This window comes from Schistocerca piceifrons, chromosome 2 (assembly GCF_021461385.2).
Source record: "Schistocerca piceifrons isolate TAMUIC-IGC-003096 chromosome 2, iqSchPice1.1, whole genome shotgun sequence".
In the NCBI taxonomy this organism is placed as follows: domain Eukaryota; kingdom Metazoa; phylum Arthropoda; class Insecta; order Orthoptera; family Acrididae; genus Schistocerca; species Schistocerca piceifrons.
Genome location: NC_060139.1, coordinates 900,377,872 through 900,396,570, shown reverse-complemented (window position 1 = coordinate 900,396,570; position 18,699 = coordinate 900,377,872). Strand labels below are relative to the sequence as shown.

Genomic DNA, 18,699 nt, shown 5'->3' with positions numbered 1-18,699 from the left:
CCATCCTTGTGTATAAACATGTTGTCTACTGAAGTACTGGAATTGGCTGGTGCTCTAGTTTGAGAGTTTTACCACTGACACTAAGTTGTAATAGCACATCAGGTGTACAAGGTCTATTCTGTTTCTATTGTCTGTTAAGAAGTTCAAATGAAAGTAGCTCATTACAATGAATGAATTAGTTTTCCTAGACAGCAACGGAAAAGAGAAAAACAATGAAGTTCCAGCAGGAACACTGTAAATTGACACAACAACAACTGTTGCATTACATTCAATTACCTCTCTGCCACACACATCCAAGCACTGTTTAGCACAGTATTCACTTAAATCTAGAGATTTATATACTTCATTATTTCTATAAAGAAACTGCAACTCCACCTTTTCTCATACTAGATCTACAATAATGAGCAGCCAAATAGTAGGTTTCAATCCATAACATGTGGATTCTGTTTGTCAAACACTGTGCTAGTACATTATACATCTAGAATGAAATTAATTATTTCATAAACCGTATTTCAAATATTAATAAACACAAAACTTACTCAATCTCAAGTCTGTTATCGTATCAACAGCCATATCAATCTCAGCAGATTCCCAATCATTTTCACCTGCCAGCCCCAGCTTCTTGCCTAAATAGCGGCATATAGCAGTGGATTGATGCATCTTCTTTCCATCAATTTCAAGAAGGGGAAGCTTTCCATATGGTGTAGCTTCAAAATTGGAAACAATAATTCATCTTTTGCACATAAACAAAAGAGAAATCACATAAATGAAATTAATTGTACTGGTGAGTTCACTTTGAAATCCTTATATATAGAGATTTATTTCTCCAGTAATCAAATACAAAGATAAAAAGAAAACATGAATGATGAATTCTGATGCAGAATAGCTATTCATATTGCTGCTATAACTTGAATCCTTGAACACATGTGACACCTCAAAGTGAGACAACACAAGTTCTTGCAAAAATGAAAAACTGTTTTTCTGTCAACATTTTTTTCTAAATTTAGTCATAAAATAATTCTTAAGTCATCTCCCTGCTTCATAAAGTGTGTGGAGGTAGATAAAGTACACCTACAAGAAACAAAAAGGAAATAATAAAGAAACCGCCATTCCATATTGCCACCTGGAATGTCAGGACCATGTGCCTAAGAGACATCAATGATTCCCAAGAGGTTGATTTCATTTGTAAGACTGCAGTTATTGATAGAGAGCTCCACTGCTCGAATTAGGGCAATGTGTGACTACAGGAGATGCGGCTACCAGACATGGCCTCTATTAGAGAAGCTAATTATACATTCTTCTGGCAGGAGAAGTCACAAGATGAGCCCAGACTTCAAAGTGTAGGAACTGCAGTTAAAAACGGCCCTCCTGAACAGTATTGTGCTACAATCTGGTAGAACAGAGCAGATTCTTACTTTATAAGTATGCTCTTCAAGTGGAACCATCACCATCATTAATGTGTATGCTCCCACCTTATCATCCAGCATAGAAGAGAAGGATCTGTTTTACGATTTACTCAGTGACAGAATAACCGAAGTGCCTGGCTCAGAGTCACTATATATTCTAGGCGACTTTAATCCTCGAGTTGGGTCAGCTAATGACATGTGGCTGACTTGTCTGGGTCATGACGGAGTGGGAAAAATAAATGATAATGGCCAGGGAGTGCTGGAAGTACGCTGCTTTCATGGCCTGTGTATCAAAAACACATATTTCCAACTTAAAGATCAACACAAGGTGACCTGGTGACATCCCCTCTCTCATTACTGGCACCAATTTGATCTTGTCTTAGCTTGGCGTTCAGATCTAAAAAAAATGTCCTACTGAAACAAAGCTATCATAGTGCTGACTGCAACACTGACCATGCTCTGGTGGCAAGCAGACTGAGGCTCACGCCTAAGAAATATCACCATGCTAAACAGAGAGGTCAACCACAGATCAACACATATCATGTTCATAGCTTTCAATGAAAACAAGAATTTGCCAGTAGTTTTGAAAGTGCTTTATCAAGAAATGCACAAACAGAAATGAATATTGATAAAAAATGGGCACAACTTTCTGATTCTCTACAACTCACCAGTATTGGCCTATGGAATGAAAAAGAATAGATACAAGGACTAGCATGAGCAAAATTTGGAAGAGATGGAAACAGTCATTGAGGCAAAATGGGAAGCCCTGCTTTCTTATACAAGAAACCCAAATTGAAGAACTTTGGATGACTGGAGTGAAGCAAAGAACAGGGCGCAACAAACATCTAGGCGAAATTTATGTGCAGATATACAGAAAGCTGCCAATTATGGGGACATTAAGGCAACGTACGATGGTATTAAGAAAGCGGTTGGTCCAACTGTCCAAAAAGCAGCCCCTCTGAAGACGAAGACAGGAGAAGTTATTACTGATGAAGGCAAGCACATGGAGTGCTGGGTTGAACACTACCTTGAGCTGTGTACAGCCGAAAATGAAGTAAGGAAGGATGGACTTGATGCCATCAAACAAATGCCAGTTATGGAAGAGCTCGATGCAATGCTCACTATCTAAGAACTTGGCAGAGCGATAGACTGCCTAGCTAATGGAAAGGCCCCAAGTGAAGATGGGATCCCTGCAGAGATTATTAAGTATAACAACCCTGCCCTTCTACAGCACCTATATTCACTTCTCACAACCATCTGGGAAGAAGGCTGTGCCCACTAAGTATGCAAAATTCAAAGATTGTTACTTTGTATAAACAGAAAGAAGATAGAAGTGATTGCAACAATTACCAAGGCATTTCACTGTAGCTGGGAAGGCTTATGTACGAGTCATCCAAATGCAATTGCAATTCATAGCATCTAGAATTTACCAAGAATCCCAATGTGGCTTCAGACCTGGCCGATCAACCGTGGGTACGATTTTTTCTCTACAACTGCAAGAGAAGTGCTTTGAGCAGCAGAGACCACTGTATATTGATTTTGTTGACCTCGTCAAAGTATTTGGTTTAGTGAGCAGAACCGGGCTCTTCAAGTTGCTGCAGAAGATTAGTTGCCCACCTAAACTACTATAATAACTAACTGTCTCTTTCCATGAGAAAATGCAAGCAACAGTCTGTTTCAATGGCAAAACAACAGAATCATTCCCTGTAAATAGCGGTGTAAAGCAGGGGTGTGTGCTAGTTCCTACTCTGTTTGGCATTTTCTTTTCCCTTCTGCTGAGATTTGATTTTCGAGACTGTGAGGAGGGAGTGTATTTACAAACAAGGTCTGATGGAAATCTCTTCAATATTGCCTGTCTCAAGGCCAAGACCAAAGTCAATACAATTGTTATTCGGAAGTTGTTGTAAGCAGACGATGCAGCTCTGGTAGAAAAACTCAGAGGAAGAGCTGCAGTATAAGTTATCACATGCGTGTGGGAAGCTTGGTCTTACCATCATCAGCCTCCAAAAGACTAAAGATCATGGCACACAGCACCACCAACCTTCCATCCATCAGCACTGACAGCAATCCTCTGCAGGTAGTTGATGATTTTACCTACTTGGGATCTACAATATGTAGCAACTTGTCTGTGGACACTGAGATTACCAAAAGAATTGCAAAAGCATCGGCTGTAATGAGTAGATTGAAAAACAGAATATGGAAGAATGGACTACTCACATTAAAAACTAAATTGAAAGCAGATAATGCTTGGGTTATCAGCACCCTTTTGTATAGCTGTGAGACATGGAAAACTCTTGCTAAACACGAATCTCGACTGAACAGCTTCCATCTCCATTATCTCCGAAGGATCCTTCAGATCTCTTGGAAGGATAGAGTACCCAACACCAAAGTATAATGGCTCGCAAGCACAACCAGCATTCATGCACTCCTAAACCACCAATGTCTAAGGTGGCTGGGACATGTCAGGCTCGTGGATCCTGAGCGAATACTGAAAAAATACTGGTGACCGTGTCAAGTGGAAACATGCTGTGTGCAATGGGGTTGAGCTTGCAGAGAACGAATACATACAAGAAGACATCAGGAAGAGAGCAAGATGGAAGGAGAGGGTGGCCTCTGGTGGAAGTCCTTCACATTTCAAGTGCCCAAACTGCAGCAGAGACTGCCACTCTTGAGAGGGACTTTTCATCCATAGCAGATGTTGCAGAGTCTGAACCAACTATGCTACACCATCATCTGACTACACACACACAAACCACATCAAGGACGTTTTTACCAAATTTGTAACCTCATTTTTACCCTTCTGTGCTATTCCTTGTGCCCTCTGCCTTGAGCACAGCATCTGTTATATCTGTCTTATCATCCAATTGTGTCTTTTCCTACATCCTCTCCCCCCCCCTCCCTCCCACCTGAGTTGCAGTGCCGGCACAATGCACAATATAGCTCTACAGGCTTATAAGAGAGTTTATAGACAGTTGTTCTTCCCATACACTATTTGCAACTGGAACAGAGAGGAAGATAATGGTACCAGAGGCACTCTCCACCACACAATACAAGGAGGCTTGTAAAGTACAGGTGCAGGTGTAGATGTATACTCTATATCTCTGAAGAAGGATTTGACCAAAAGTTAGCAAAGTTCTCAGAGTTTTGTATGTGCCTATCAATGGCTCAGCATCTCAGTTATTCAATAATATTTGAAAGGGGATGATTCATGGACACAGCATGTAGTCATTTAACAATTTATTTCAATTTTACTGTACAATACTGAAAAATAAAGACTGGGCTAACGCTCTACAGCAACATTTATGGTGACCAATGATAACACATGGCTGTAACAATTTACATTTTATATTGCATCTTAAGTTATGTAGCTTATTATACTAAAAGAAATCAAACTTTAATCCAAGACACTTGAATACAAAGTCATTTAATACACTTGTCATGTCTGGCTGGTGGAAGAGGCTTCACTGGTATGTTTACTATTGTATCTTTTGTTGACAAATATTCCAATGTCAGAACACTACAGAAAAGTAATATTTTTAAAGTGAAACCTTATTTGAATGTGCTTGATTTTCATGTGAAAATATGAGTTGCACGACAGTTTTCCAGAATATTCATTGTTATTATAAGATGAAGTATGATAGTTTCTTCAGATTTGGTACTTTCATGAAAACTGGCAGTTAAATTACTTCCTTCACTGCTTCAATGAGACAGCTGTACTTGACTTCAGTCAGTGAAAGAGCAATAGATTTGTGCATACTGAGAACTATCATATCACCCATCAGGATATGAAGTTGTAGCCTGTATATAATTTTGCACTAGTACCAGAATTCCACAAACAGCATGATTTTCTACCTTGTGCCAGAATTTCCCCAATCCGCATCTGTAAAACTGGAGAAGTAGATGATTTTCTTCTCTATGGTTCCTCCAATACACATCAGGAGTCAGCCATTTGCCAAAGAGCATTATGATTAATGTTATTGTAGCTTGATAAGGCAATTGTGTAACTTGTTTTGGTTCAAAAACTGACAGAAATGTAGAATTGATATTAAACAAATTCTCTGAATTAATCATGAGTTTTGTGTTCTCAAGTGGCTGTTTATGTACGCAAATTACTTCCAATTACAGTAGTGTCCTTGTCAGCTTTCTTTCTTGTATGCTGAATTGGTGTACATTTTCTCAGACATAACAAATTTGCCATTATTTGTATTTTATTTTCAGGTTAATTGGCCTCTGTAGCTTGGCAGTACCTTCTGGTTCCTAGGACCTTTACACAAAAGCATGTGTATATCTCATTCCTGATTTCTATATTATTTATTATGTTACCTATGTACATGAATATGAAGACTGGCTGTTGTCTTTGATTGGCTATACAGACATGGGTCTGAGTTTTATAATTCCAATAATATTGATTTTAAAGTTGCATTTAACTTAAATTAACCATTGTTACATGCCTAATTGTGTACATAATTGACTTTTTAGATTTACAGTGTGTATACCCAGAATCCAATCACATTGGTCAACAAATATGGCTGCTCCATGACTGTTTCTTTGTCTATGTCTCCAATAAGAAATGCAGTGGTGATATCCAGTTAGAGATATGACAGTCAAACGTGTTTGATAGAGCCATACATAACTGAAATAAAAGTATAACATGTCTTATAGAAACACAAATAGCAGAAATGCCACAAGACAAATCCAGATATTTGGTAAATGACTTGAATTTCTCCAAAGTAAGCTCCATCACTACTGTATTTTTTCCAGAGTGGTTTTGTAGTCTATTTATTCATCTGTTGTCTCATTTATAGCCAGTGGCCTAATCTCAGTGTATATAACCTAAAAAAGTCTTGATAATTTTGGCACCCTTCATTCATAAATGGTGTTAGTATCTATTAAATTTGCAGTGAATTGCATGAATTTAAATACCATCCTGAGGGAAAAAAATCTCAAGTTAAATATGAGGCATCATCAACTTAGTAAGTCAAGATAAGCACATACAGATTACAGGTACCTGCTAAATGGTTTAGATAACTCAATACCTCACATGAGAGACAACAAGAGGAATTAAAGTACATACCATTTCACAATAACTATGCACTGAAATGAAAACAGTTTGTAAGCACACCCAGGATTAGAATGTGGTACTACAAGTCAAATGCAAATACTGATGATCCCTGAGCTGTCTATCATTTTATACTACAATCTTTCACTTAAAATGTGTTAATTTGCATCAATATTAAAGATTATTGTGAATTGTATTACTGGACACCTCCAGTGTGACATACCATGTTAGCTTCAGTAGAAACAAACAGAGAAGGAGAGAGAAAAAACAAAGAAAATAATATTATTAGATTAAATTCACTACTCTACTGTTAAATACAGTATGATTTTACTCATGTGTCTATGAAGGTGTTATAAACTCAGATTAGCTGCACAAGTAAATTACAAGAACTAGCAAGGTTCCCCTAAAATACAAATATACTTTGTCAGATCATACACAACATAACATTATGAATTCAATATTTTTGTTAGATGGTAATCTGCTTGATAAGTTCCCTGGTTCATGAGTTAGTTCTCTTTTCCTACATATACTACCGTTTGATACAAAATCACCTTTCAGCATACCAAATTTATTTAGATATCTTTGATTAAATTGCTTGTATTCAATTTCTACAACTATACTGATACAGAAAAGAAATGTTTTAAATGAAGTATACACTAATCCAGACACCATACTTACATGTTTTCACTGGTGGCCACTGCTCAAATTCATAACGAATATCCTCAAAGTCCATCTTCCCATAGGACAAAAGAAAACGTATTGGTTCACCAAGCCCCATAAGAGCGAAGTAAGTTAATTTACATTTTGGTGCCATCTGGAAGTAATTTATATTAAAAATTTAAAAATTGAAATATATGAGCACATTTAATATAAATAAAAATATATTATTTATTATTATTTACTTCTAGTGTGGCCACATCAATGGTTCTAATTCATATATCTCTGTCTACTACCTTCCTCACTGTTTTAATGAAAAAATAAATTCAAAGTACCACAAGCACTGACAAAATATGTAAAAACTACTGATATTTATTAGCTTCAGTGCCTTCCAGGATAAATGTTTCCAATGTTTAGAATATCTTTTTTTAAATTATTCAGACTGACACATTACTTACATTAATGGATAGTATACATTCTACAGAGTCAGCCAAAAAAATGTATACACTCTTTGTCAGGCTCTATTGAGATATCGATATTGTCGTTCAATCTGGGTTACGAGTGTGTTGTTGTATGGTCTTTGCCTCAACAGCAGTTCTTTCATCTCAGTTTTGAACAAACAAAGTGGCTGGAGCACACTTGACTTTCGAGCAATGAAAATGTATTGTAAAGTGGTTTTTCAAGTTTGATAATGCCATTGAAGTGCAATGTCAGTGGAGGTGGGAGTTTGAAGCAGAACCACCAACCTGCCTAACAATTAAACACATCATTGACAAGTTTGAATTGCATGGAACAATTTGTGATATTCACAAAGGAAGATCAGGAGGACAGCATACAGCTACAAGTCCTGCTTCGTTAGCTTTCGTGTTGGAAAAGTTTGTTAATTCTCCACAGAATTCTGCTACGTAATGTGCACATGAAGTGGGGGTTAACAGTACAACTGTACGAAGAATTCTGAAAGCTTCCAAGTGGAAAGTTTACATTCCACGATTACTGCGCGAGATTAATGATGACAATCCTGATCGCCGAATGCAGTTTTGTGAATGATCAGCAAATGGTAACTGATGACAAACAATTTGTGATGAAGGTAGTGTAGAGTGACGAGGAACAATTTAAACTTAATGGAACCATGAATTGGCGTAACATTGTGTACTGGGCACCGGAATATCCGCACATTTATGTGGATAAAGTGGTCAATCTATCAGGGGCTCATGTGTGGTGTGGACTATCATCTAGAGGCTTAGTACAACCATTTTTCTTTGATGCTATTGTCAGAGGAGAAATGTACCTGGATATGTTACGCACATCAATTTTGCCAGGTATACGTGCGCATGTGTGCTTTATGGAGCTGATCAAGAGGTCTTCGACCAACAGGATGCGGCACCATTGCACTACCACCTAGCTGTATGAGCTTTCCTGGATGACATTTTTCTGGGGCATAAAATTGGACAAAGAGTTCCCTTCATGGTTGCCACACCTAACACCTATGGACTTTTACTTGTGGGGAACTGTGAAAGATAATGTCTATCAATGTAAGTCATGCATGCTGGAGGAACATCGCCAGGCGATTACAGTTACATGTGCACCGATCTCCAGTGTAACATTGACTGACGTAGTTGTGGTGACTGCTCGACATTCTGTTATGTGTACCGCAATCAAGGGAGAATATTTTGAACTTTTAAAGTAGCCATGTGCTAAACTGAAGTTTGTACAACATGTGTGATCAATTATTAAATGTAAAATAAACACATAAGCAATATTTCTCATTCCTTAAAGTGTGTATACATTTTTCTGGAGGACACTGTACAATAACAATCTTTTCATACCTGTAGCTAAGTGAAAATATATTTCACTTATGTAAACTTGACACACTCCCTAAGAGGAACATGGTGACCATATTGTAAAAAAAAAAAAAAAAAAAAAAAAAAAAATCATCAGAAAGTCATTATCAGATTATTTTCACACCAAAACTTGCACTTTTGTCAAGTTACTGTACACATCCTTTTCAAGAGTTACATTCTGATCAAATTTTCTTCTTTCAGACCTGTTAATAATACGAGGGCGGTTCAGAAAGTAACCTCCGATTGGTCACAGTGCGGGTTGTGGGGGGAGTAGCGACGCCATCTGTGCGTTCACGCACTCAACAGGTCAGTCGGCATCAAGCCGTGGTCGAGTGAACGTCGTACCTGCGCTAGTTTAGTTTTTGTGGCAGTTTGAAATGTGTGCTGCAATAGAAAACTCCGCCAAATGTGAAGTGCGTGCTGTCATAAGGTTTTTTACAGCCAAAGGATATTCTGCAGCAGCTATTCATCGTGAGCTTTGTGCCGTGTACGGACCAAGAGTTATGAGTGAAGGAGTTGTCCGTGAATGGGTACGTTTATTTAAAAGTGGACGAGAAAACGTTCATGATGAAGAGAGGAGTGGTAGACCATCATTGGTGACTGACGAACTCGTTCAGACAGTTGATGCAAAAGTTCGTGAAAATCGACGTTTCTCAATGTCGGAGTTGTCTACTGGTTTTCCACAGATTTCTAAGACTCTCTTGTACGAGATAGTGACAGCAAGATTGGGTTACCGTAAGTTCTGTGCACGATGGGTGCCCAAAATTCTTACCGACCACCACAAAACTCAAAGAATGGCCTCTGCATTAGACTTTCTGTCACGTTATGAGGACAAAGGAGAACCATTGTTAAACAGAATCGTGACCGGTGACGAAACCTGGATTAAGTATGTGAACCCTGAGACAAAAGAACAATCAAAGATGTGGGCACATTCAAATTCGCCTGCCAAACCAAGAAAAGCCTCGCAAGATTTTTCTGCCAGAAAACTGATGGCAACGGTGTTTTGGGATGCCAAAGGGGTGGTGGTGTTTGAATTCATGGAACGTGGTACGACCATTAATCAAGACGTGTACTGTGAAACAATAAAAAAGTTACGACGGGCTATACAGAACAAACGCCGTGGTATGCTGACTTCCGGTATCGTTTTTTTGCACGATAACGCCCGTCCTCACTCTGCTCGCAGAACAACGGCCCTTCTTGAGTCCTTCAAGTGGGACGTTATCAACTATCCACCTTACAGCCCAGACCTGGCGCCAAGTGATTATCACCTCTTCATGCATTTGAAGAAATGGCTCGGGTCACAGCGGTTTGATGACGACGAAGAGTTCAAAGATGCGGTCACAGGCTGGCTCCAGGCACAAGCGGGCGATTTTTATGCAGAAGGAATTTCAAAGCTTGTGAAGAGATACGATAAGTGCCTCAATCGCTATGGAGAGTATGTAGAAAAATAGTGCAAAGATGTAGTTGTAAGATGTATATATTAAAATATTTTTATTTAACTTGGTGTATTTTTTTAAATCAACCGGAGGTTACTTTCTGAACGGCCCTCGTACAAAAGGTTTCAAAATAATTGTTACTAATGGTCTGCTTCAGGTAATTTTTAATTGGTTTAAAATCTTAAGATTTGTAGAAAATTCGTCTGTTAACAATAGCCACATCATACAGGAAAATACCTTTTTTTATGTGTTTCCAGACTGTTGTGAATAAAGATTACTTACTATAAGCAGCTATTTGGTGCATCTACTCAAATTCAGATCATCTGATGACGACTTCCTAAAATGTTAACATTCGTAATGACACCATCTGTGTGACCTTAGTCTGGAAAAAATAGTAAAAGGTATTTTCCTGTATTATGTGGCTATTGTTAACAGATGAATCTTCAACAATACTTACAATTACACAACCATTTAAGCAAACCATTGGTAACAATTATTTTGAAGCTTTTTGTATTATTAACTGGGATGAATCATTGTTGTTATAAATGCTAACACTAATAAAAATCAATTGCGTAAATACTGCAAGGAAAGTTACATACCAAACAGCGAGAGAAACACAAGACGGTATGTTGTACATAGAGCATTTCCAGTCCAACAGTTTTGGTAATAAAATAAACTGCTCAGCACATTAGGGGAAAATAATGTGATAAATTCTGTTGATCTTAAGAAAACTGTACTTAAAATTTAGGAGAATCTTTCATTGGTTGTGTCCACTAGAAACAATTTCATGTGAAATTATATGAGCATTTAATCTTATTGAGTCATTCCACATCAAATGGACCACTGGTCCCCACCTGATGAGCTGCTATCTGAATGAAATTTTTCACAAATCTTTCCCAAAGAACTAAAATAAACTGTGCACAATTCTGAATTCAAAATGCAAAAACATTAAAGTTTAAGAGGCTTTCAGTGGAGGGCTGCAAAATGTTAAGGTAGCTCAAGTTTGGGAAAAAATTTAAGACAGGTTAAAACAGAAATTAGCAGTAATGTAAACAAGATATCTGTATTTGATAGACAACGTTTTGTGCTCTTCACACTGTCAGAATTTCAAGGCTATGTTCAGTACCATTTACGTGAAGCAGATGTGTGAAGTTATAGAAGAATCAATTGTGACGATTTGCAACCATTTTGTTGTTGCAATAACTTTTAAACAAATTAAGTACACTGAGTGCTCTTTAGCAGTCCCACAAAGAAGCTGTTTGTTGTTGGTTCTGGCAAACTGTAGCAGTTATTACAAGTATGTTACAAATGGTTAAAAGGTAAACACCCCATTAAATTTGCACAAACTTCAATGTTGTATTGCTAATTACTATCATCTCTTTTTTTCCATGACAAAGTGCAGATGTTTTGTAAAGGAAAACATTTCTTTGTTTTGGGGATCATCTGGATAATGTTTATTTAATGAACTATACAATACCAATGTCAAAGACTTGCATATTGTTTTTATATATTTGACAGATTTTAGTGTTTTTAGATGTAATTACGTTTGTTTGTCTCTATTTTTACTTTTTATCTACATCTAATCACAAACAAAAATTTAATGTCAATGGAAAACCAGGATGGAAGTAATTATAAGAGAACTGGCTACCACTCACCTTAGATGATTTTACAAATGTACTACTTCAAATACTAGACATATCTACATGTTTCTGGACAACCTCTGACTGACATATGCTATCTTTTAATTGTAGATTGTAGACACACTGACAGTTAGATAACTGTCAGTGTGTCCTTTGGGTCAAAAGTGACTATTTTTTGTTACATTTTCAAAAACAGAACAAGCTACTATTCACCAACAGGCAATTATACAGATGTACTTCTTCAAGTAATAGACACAGTCATTTCCAGGCCCACACTGTCAAATTTGTGCTGTGTTGTAAGTGGTGACAACAGTATGGTCTTAAGGGAAATAATTGTAGGTGACAGCATTAGCCCTTCTTTACATATTCATCTTTCAATGCAACACCAACAATAGATGACTTTCTGGAGACCTTGCTTGTATAAGTCAGTAATATGGCTGTTCAGAAAATGTTCCACTTTGCAAATCACCTCTTTGTCATTCAGGAAATGCCTCTCATGGAACAGTTTCTTCATCTGAGGAAAGCTGAAAAAAATCACTGGGTTCAGTGTCAGGAGAATATGGGGGAATGAGGCAGAATATTACAGCCCAAACAAGCAGCATGTATGACTGGGTCCTGTGCAGAATGAACTGGGGTGTTGCCATGGAACAAAAATACCCCCCTTGGACAGCTTCCTGCAGCACTTTGTCTTGAGAGCATCTCATACCTCATCAGCTGGTTCTGATAGCATGTTCCGGTAACAGTTTACCCATTATAAGAATCATCTATTAGCAGGGGCGGTTCTAGAAGTCGGTCAAGGGGGGGCCGGCTAATGGTGGGGGGGGGGGGGCTAATGGTGGGGGGGGGGGGGGGGAAGAGAGGGGGTTGGGGGAATGGAATATTGCTTAACAAAAGGAGAGTCGGGGTCCTCCACTGACAAACTGGTAAAATTTGGATTTGCTTATAGTAGTTTTTGATAACTGTTTTGGAGTTCAGGGTTAAAACGTATCTACAGAATGTGTGTGCCCAGGAAATAACACAATTTGACCCAGATGTCCACTTATTTTGAAGTTTTTGTCTGGGGTCAGCAATTTAAGTGTTGGTAGGCATATCTGGCATCTTTAGCTTTCTTGATTATTGTAAGTGGTACTCATACATTAAAATACATCCAGTGCATATTAATAAATAATAAGACACCCATTTTAAGTTAAATGATATTTATTGGTTTAGATAGTAAGCTATTTGCCACTTTTATCCTTTCGTTAAAATGTGTTTGAAATACATTGCAACCTATATTGCTATACATTTCTTTTTTACAAATGATTGAATCTGTTGAAGTAATATATTCGCTGATTTCTGAAGTCATTTTATCCAGTGTAATATGATACTCCATTGGGGGGGGGGGGGGGGGACTCCCATAACCCCCTCCTCCCCCCTTGCCACGGCTCCTGTCTATTAGCTGCACACAATGGTAACACTTTGTTCACCTTGCCCAGTGATAGTTGGGTCTATGCCTTTTTCCACTTACTTCCTTCTTTGTCCTGCCTGTACTACCTAGTGACTGTGTCGTATGATAGTGCATTGTTGCCATACACTTTTTCCAACTCAGCATGGATTTTTGCAGCACTGTTCCCCATCAAAATGCAGAATAAAAATGTCCACATGATCTGTACTTAATAAGTGGTATGTACCATTTTGTTTTTGCTCCTCTGGTGACATGCTATGGTAGAGCAATGCTGCAATATGAATATGTACCAGGATGAAAATTGTACACCTGCAAGCCAGCAGAAATTTATTTATGTAGCAACATTTTTCAGAGGTGATACTTAAAACTTTATGACTGCCCCTTGTACATTTGTACACATCATCTATAGGTGAGTGGTAGCTTGTTCCCCTTATAGAATTATAACAAAGAAATTGGTCACTTTTAAGTTGTAAGGGAACTGCTCAGTGCTACTATGTCTCTAAAATATCACAGAACATGGTACTCACATTAAATTCACGACATGATCCAATGGAATCAAAATTGTAAACCTAATAACGTAACTCACTCTTACATTTTTCAGATATAGAAATGATATATGGAATCGACACAAGATTTACCTCCAACTTAATTTGAAACTGTAATCATATTTTAAAACTATTCTCATTATTCCTATTTGTAAAAATTATTCTGAAAACAATTAACAAGAAGTATTTAATTATATATATGAAACTCTCTGGAAGTATAAAATCAATGTATTTTGTAATCTATAACTGTGATCTTTTGTATCTGTATACCAGTTGATCTTTGTAAGTAGTATGTCACATTTTATGCTGAAATGATGTAAGTTAGAAGTGTGTTATGGCGCGAGTTGTTGTGAATACATTAAAGAATGGAAAACAAATTGTGACATTTTACTTAAATATGAGATGATTAGTAAAAGGAAGGATAAAATGTCATCATGCAGTGACTCAATGTCCTTATTTGTCAGGTACTGGCTCAGTCACATTCTTAGACATGACATGGATAACTACACAGAGCTGTGTATTGACCTAGACTTTCTTTAACATGTTTTGGAATATTTTTATGGTAATTGTAATCTATCCACTAAGAAATTATTCAGACTGAAATTATCTGCTGCTTTCATGAAAATATTACCGAAAATTTCTACAGGTTTTGGGTCACCTTCAATCTGTTTAAAGAAATTTACTTATTGCACTGAATATTTTTTGTGCCTCATTTTTTTACCATGTTCCAAACAGGTTTTATTGTTGCTGAAGAAGCTCATTTTTCTCAAAAATATATTCAGTGGTAAAACACTGACTTGTATTCAGGATGGCAATTCAAATCTCCACCCAGCCAACGAGATTTAGGTTTTTTGTGATTTCCTTAAGTTTCTCAAGATGAAAGCAAGGTGGTTCCTCTGAAAGGACACAGCTGATTTTGTTCCCTGTTCTTCCCCACTTTAATGGCATGATTGCCAACAGGATGTTACTGCATGATTTTCCTTCTCTGTTTGAAATCACATGCATTTTGATTCTATGATGATTTTCCTTAAGTTTGTAATATGATTTAACACTAGAATCAGTGAAGTCCCTTAATGCTTATTCTCTACGATATTGTGATTATATTTGTGGGATTTAGGATCATCTAATCTACTTGTACAAATCCATTTTAAGAACAATTCTTTTCACAGTCTATGTTTATGTGACAGAATATATTATATTTTTCATTCACATGAAGTGTGTTATGTAGACATTTCCAGTGTGTAATTCTGTCATAGTCTTCACTGCAATGCTTGCTCACATCTAGTGCTTTTCCTTCTATAGATCTAATCAACTGATGTTTGAGTCTTAAACAGTTTGATCTTGACATGGATAAAGGAAGTAAAAGCTTAACATTTCTTTATAGCTGAAGGATTTCCTAAACTACTTTTCATGATCTTTCTATATGCTCCTGCCAAAGCTAAATGTCTCATGTTCCTTCTTTAGATATGATATCACTGCCTTAGTATCTACTATACTAAACATCTAAATCTTTCTACTTATTTTAGTTGCCCTTTGTACTTTGGCAAACATTTTTGCTACAACTGCCACATAGTCACAGATCAATTCCAGTGTTGACATCCTCAGGTAAGTCAGGACTATTTATTGGATTTAGACCTAATGTATTTCCATAATGAATTGGTTCTGCAATATGTTTTATGTAGTTTTCAGAGAAGGCATTTAGCAATGTTTCACAGGGTGTCTTGTTTCGCCAACTACTTACAAAACTGTTACTATCCCAGTCAAGTCAATTGTTAAATCATTATAATCTACTCCAGTGATGATAGTATGAGTTGGAAACATATGCATATACAAGCAAACTGAGGTTTTCAGAGACGAAGTGTCTGTACAATAAGTCTGAAACATTGTACATAAATGATCTAATGGATAGTGACAGAATCTCCACATTCGGGAATGACGACGATGGTTTTGTTTGTTTGTTTGTTTGTGTGTGTGTGTGTGTGTGTGTGTGTGTGTGTGTGTGTGTGTGTGGAGTAGTCGAATGCTAGAAACATGCCGAGAACTGTTTGAAGACCTACAGCAGATTGACTCTCAACATAAACTGATGTAATGGATTGCGTAAAAATAGGCAGAAAGACCCATTATTGTTTGACTGCACAACTGCCACACAATCACTGGAAACAGTCGTGATCCATTATATATCTAGAAGTATGCGCGTGGAATGATTTAAATTTGAGTGACCACATCACACTAATAGCAGAAATGGTTGAGATTTATTGCAAAAATTCTTAAAATGACGACGAATTTGACTGTAGTATTATAAAAAATGAGGGAAACGATGTGGCAAAAAACGAAAATTTTCCCACTAGATGGTGCTGTAAGCGTCATTATGTAGTTGGTTACAAATGATAGATGAATTGCAATACCAAGCCCATGGTAGGAGTTGCACATTAAAGCAACCGTATTATTCAATGTGCCTGATCGCTCAGGTTTGGTGTTCAATAGTTGTGGCACTGTTCGTTTGGTAAGTCCACCCACCACACAAGGTCGTACCACATCGAATGGGAAAAACGAGGTCTTAATTGTCCTGCGGCCAAAAATGGCACAAAAAGGTACAGTGAGAAAGGTTTTTAACAGTCCTGTAGTCAAAAAGACACAAAAAACAACAAGCAAATCGGTTTCTATCGTGAGACTGGCGCAAGGCACATTCAACATCCTGACCACCATTTTCTGCCACAAATTGAAATCAAGAGACAGCACATTCCACAACAACTTGGAATGTCTCAGGGCTCACGTTCAGTATGTGTTGCGCAATGCATCACCTCAATTCAGCTACGTTTGTAATCAGGACACAGAGCACACCATCTTTCTGATAACCCCACGGCCAGAAGTCACGCTGATTAAGGTCAGGTCATCTGGACGGCCATGCTCTAGGGAAAAGACAGCTGATGATTCTAGCATTTCCATAATGTCTCTGCAGCAGCCGCTTCATTAGCTGTGCAATGTGCAGAGGAGCGCCATCTTGCATAAACATGATGTTACTCGCGCGTCAGTGCTGTTGAAGGGATAGAATGACGTTGGTGCGCAAAAAGGCTCTCACAACGATTACCAGTGACGGTAAAGGTAACAGGACTCGCAGGACCCACCTTCTCGAAAAAACATGACCCTACGATCAGCAATGCCGTCAACCCGCACCACACAATTACCCTTTCATAATGAGGCGGTACCGGTTGATGTACAAGCAGATTTTCCGTTGCCCATATTATGCAATTCTGTTTACTGACAGGTCGTTGGAGATGGAAATATGCTTCATCTGTCCACAGAATGATCCAAAGCCATTCACTGTCTAATTCCAGACGAGCGAAAAATTCTAAAGCAAATGTTTGTCTTAGTGGCAGGACAGCATGAAGCAACTCATGAACATGGGTACTTTTGTATGGACAGCAATGCAGGACGTTTTGTAGAATTTTATGCACCATGGTCTCATGCATGTCCACAGTTCGAGCAATTCCCCGTGCACTGCAAGTTTGCACACCACCACTCGACCTCTCCAGCGATGCTGTGGTCACATCATCTACTGAATCGGATCAATTGTTTACCACCCTCTGCCATATTCCACTTTAAAAGAAAAAGTCTATTCGAATTTCTCAACCATCTTCTCCAGACCTTTGGCAGACATCGGACCAACACCTTTTCTCATCCCCTTGAGTGTCTGCAATTTCTGCACAGCTACTGGATGCACAGTAGCCGTTCTTGTAAAATAGCTTTACCAATAGCGCAGGATCCTGCACTGAGACATTTCATGCCGAGCGTTTCAGACGCAAATTGAGGGGCAGTCGTGTACCCTGCGTCTTTTATTTTGCATAGTCTGCCACTTACAGCGTCATACAATAGCATGGTTTTAGATAAACTTTTTTTGTTGCTACAACGTTTTCCCCTTCTTCGATAGCATTCTTTTCAAATTTGACGACATTCGTTTTTTGCAGCATTTTGAAACTGGAACTTTAATTACAAGCATCCTGTATTTGTTCTAAGTCTGAGATCCTTACCAGGAAGAAGTGACAGGTGAACTAGGGAGGATACAAATAATCGCAGAACCCTTCGTCCAGGGTTAGTTTGTAAGTATGAAAGCGTCACGAGGCAACTCCAGTGGCAGAAAGTACGATAGAGGGTTTGTGGATCACGGTGTAGTTTACTATTGAAACTCTGAGGACATACGTTCTTAGAAGAGTCAGCCAACTGCTTTCTAAAACTTTTATCTCGTGAAAATACCGTGACGGTAAGACTAGAGAGATTCGAGCCACCATTCGTGAGACTTGGGCAGGAAATTGGGGAGGGACAATCGAACATGAAGTTCAAATGGCTCTGAGCACTATAGGACTTAACTTCTGAGGTCATCAGTCCCCTAGAACTTAGAACTAGTTAAACATAACTAACCTAAGGACATCACACACATCCATGCCCGAGGCAGGATTCTAACCTGCGACCGTAGTGGTCACGCAGTTCCAAACTGTAGCGCCTAGAACCGCTCGGCCACCCCGAACATGAAGTAACACACCATTTGGCGGCTTACGGAACAGAGATGCAGAACAAAATCAGTCGTGGCCTTGTTTAAGGCACTATTCCAAAAATCACCTCACGTGTTTTAGAGAGGGGAGATGTAACAGTGGGGGCAGGAAAAACTGAATCAGG

The 18,699-nt window shown here is 38.2% G+C and overlaps 1 protein-coding gene across 1 annotated transcript in view; it reads right to left on the bottom strand.

Moving 5' to 3' along the window:
- Positions 1-18,699, bottom strand: part of LOC124777723 (glutathione S-transferase-like) — a 75,233-nt gene that overhangs the window by 18,667 nt on the left and 37,867 nt on the right. The window contains exons 2-3 of the mRNA XM_047253221.1: positions 7,144-7,279; positions 540-707 (exon numbers count right to left, since the gene is read on the bottom strand). Coding sequence (XP_047109177.1) covers positions 540-707; positions 7,144-7,279 — 304 coding nt within the window. The remainder of the gene's footprint in view (positions 1-539; positions 708-7,143; positions 7,280-18,699) is intronic.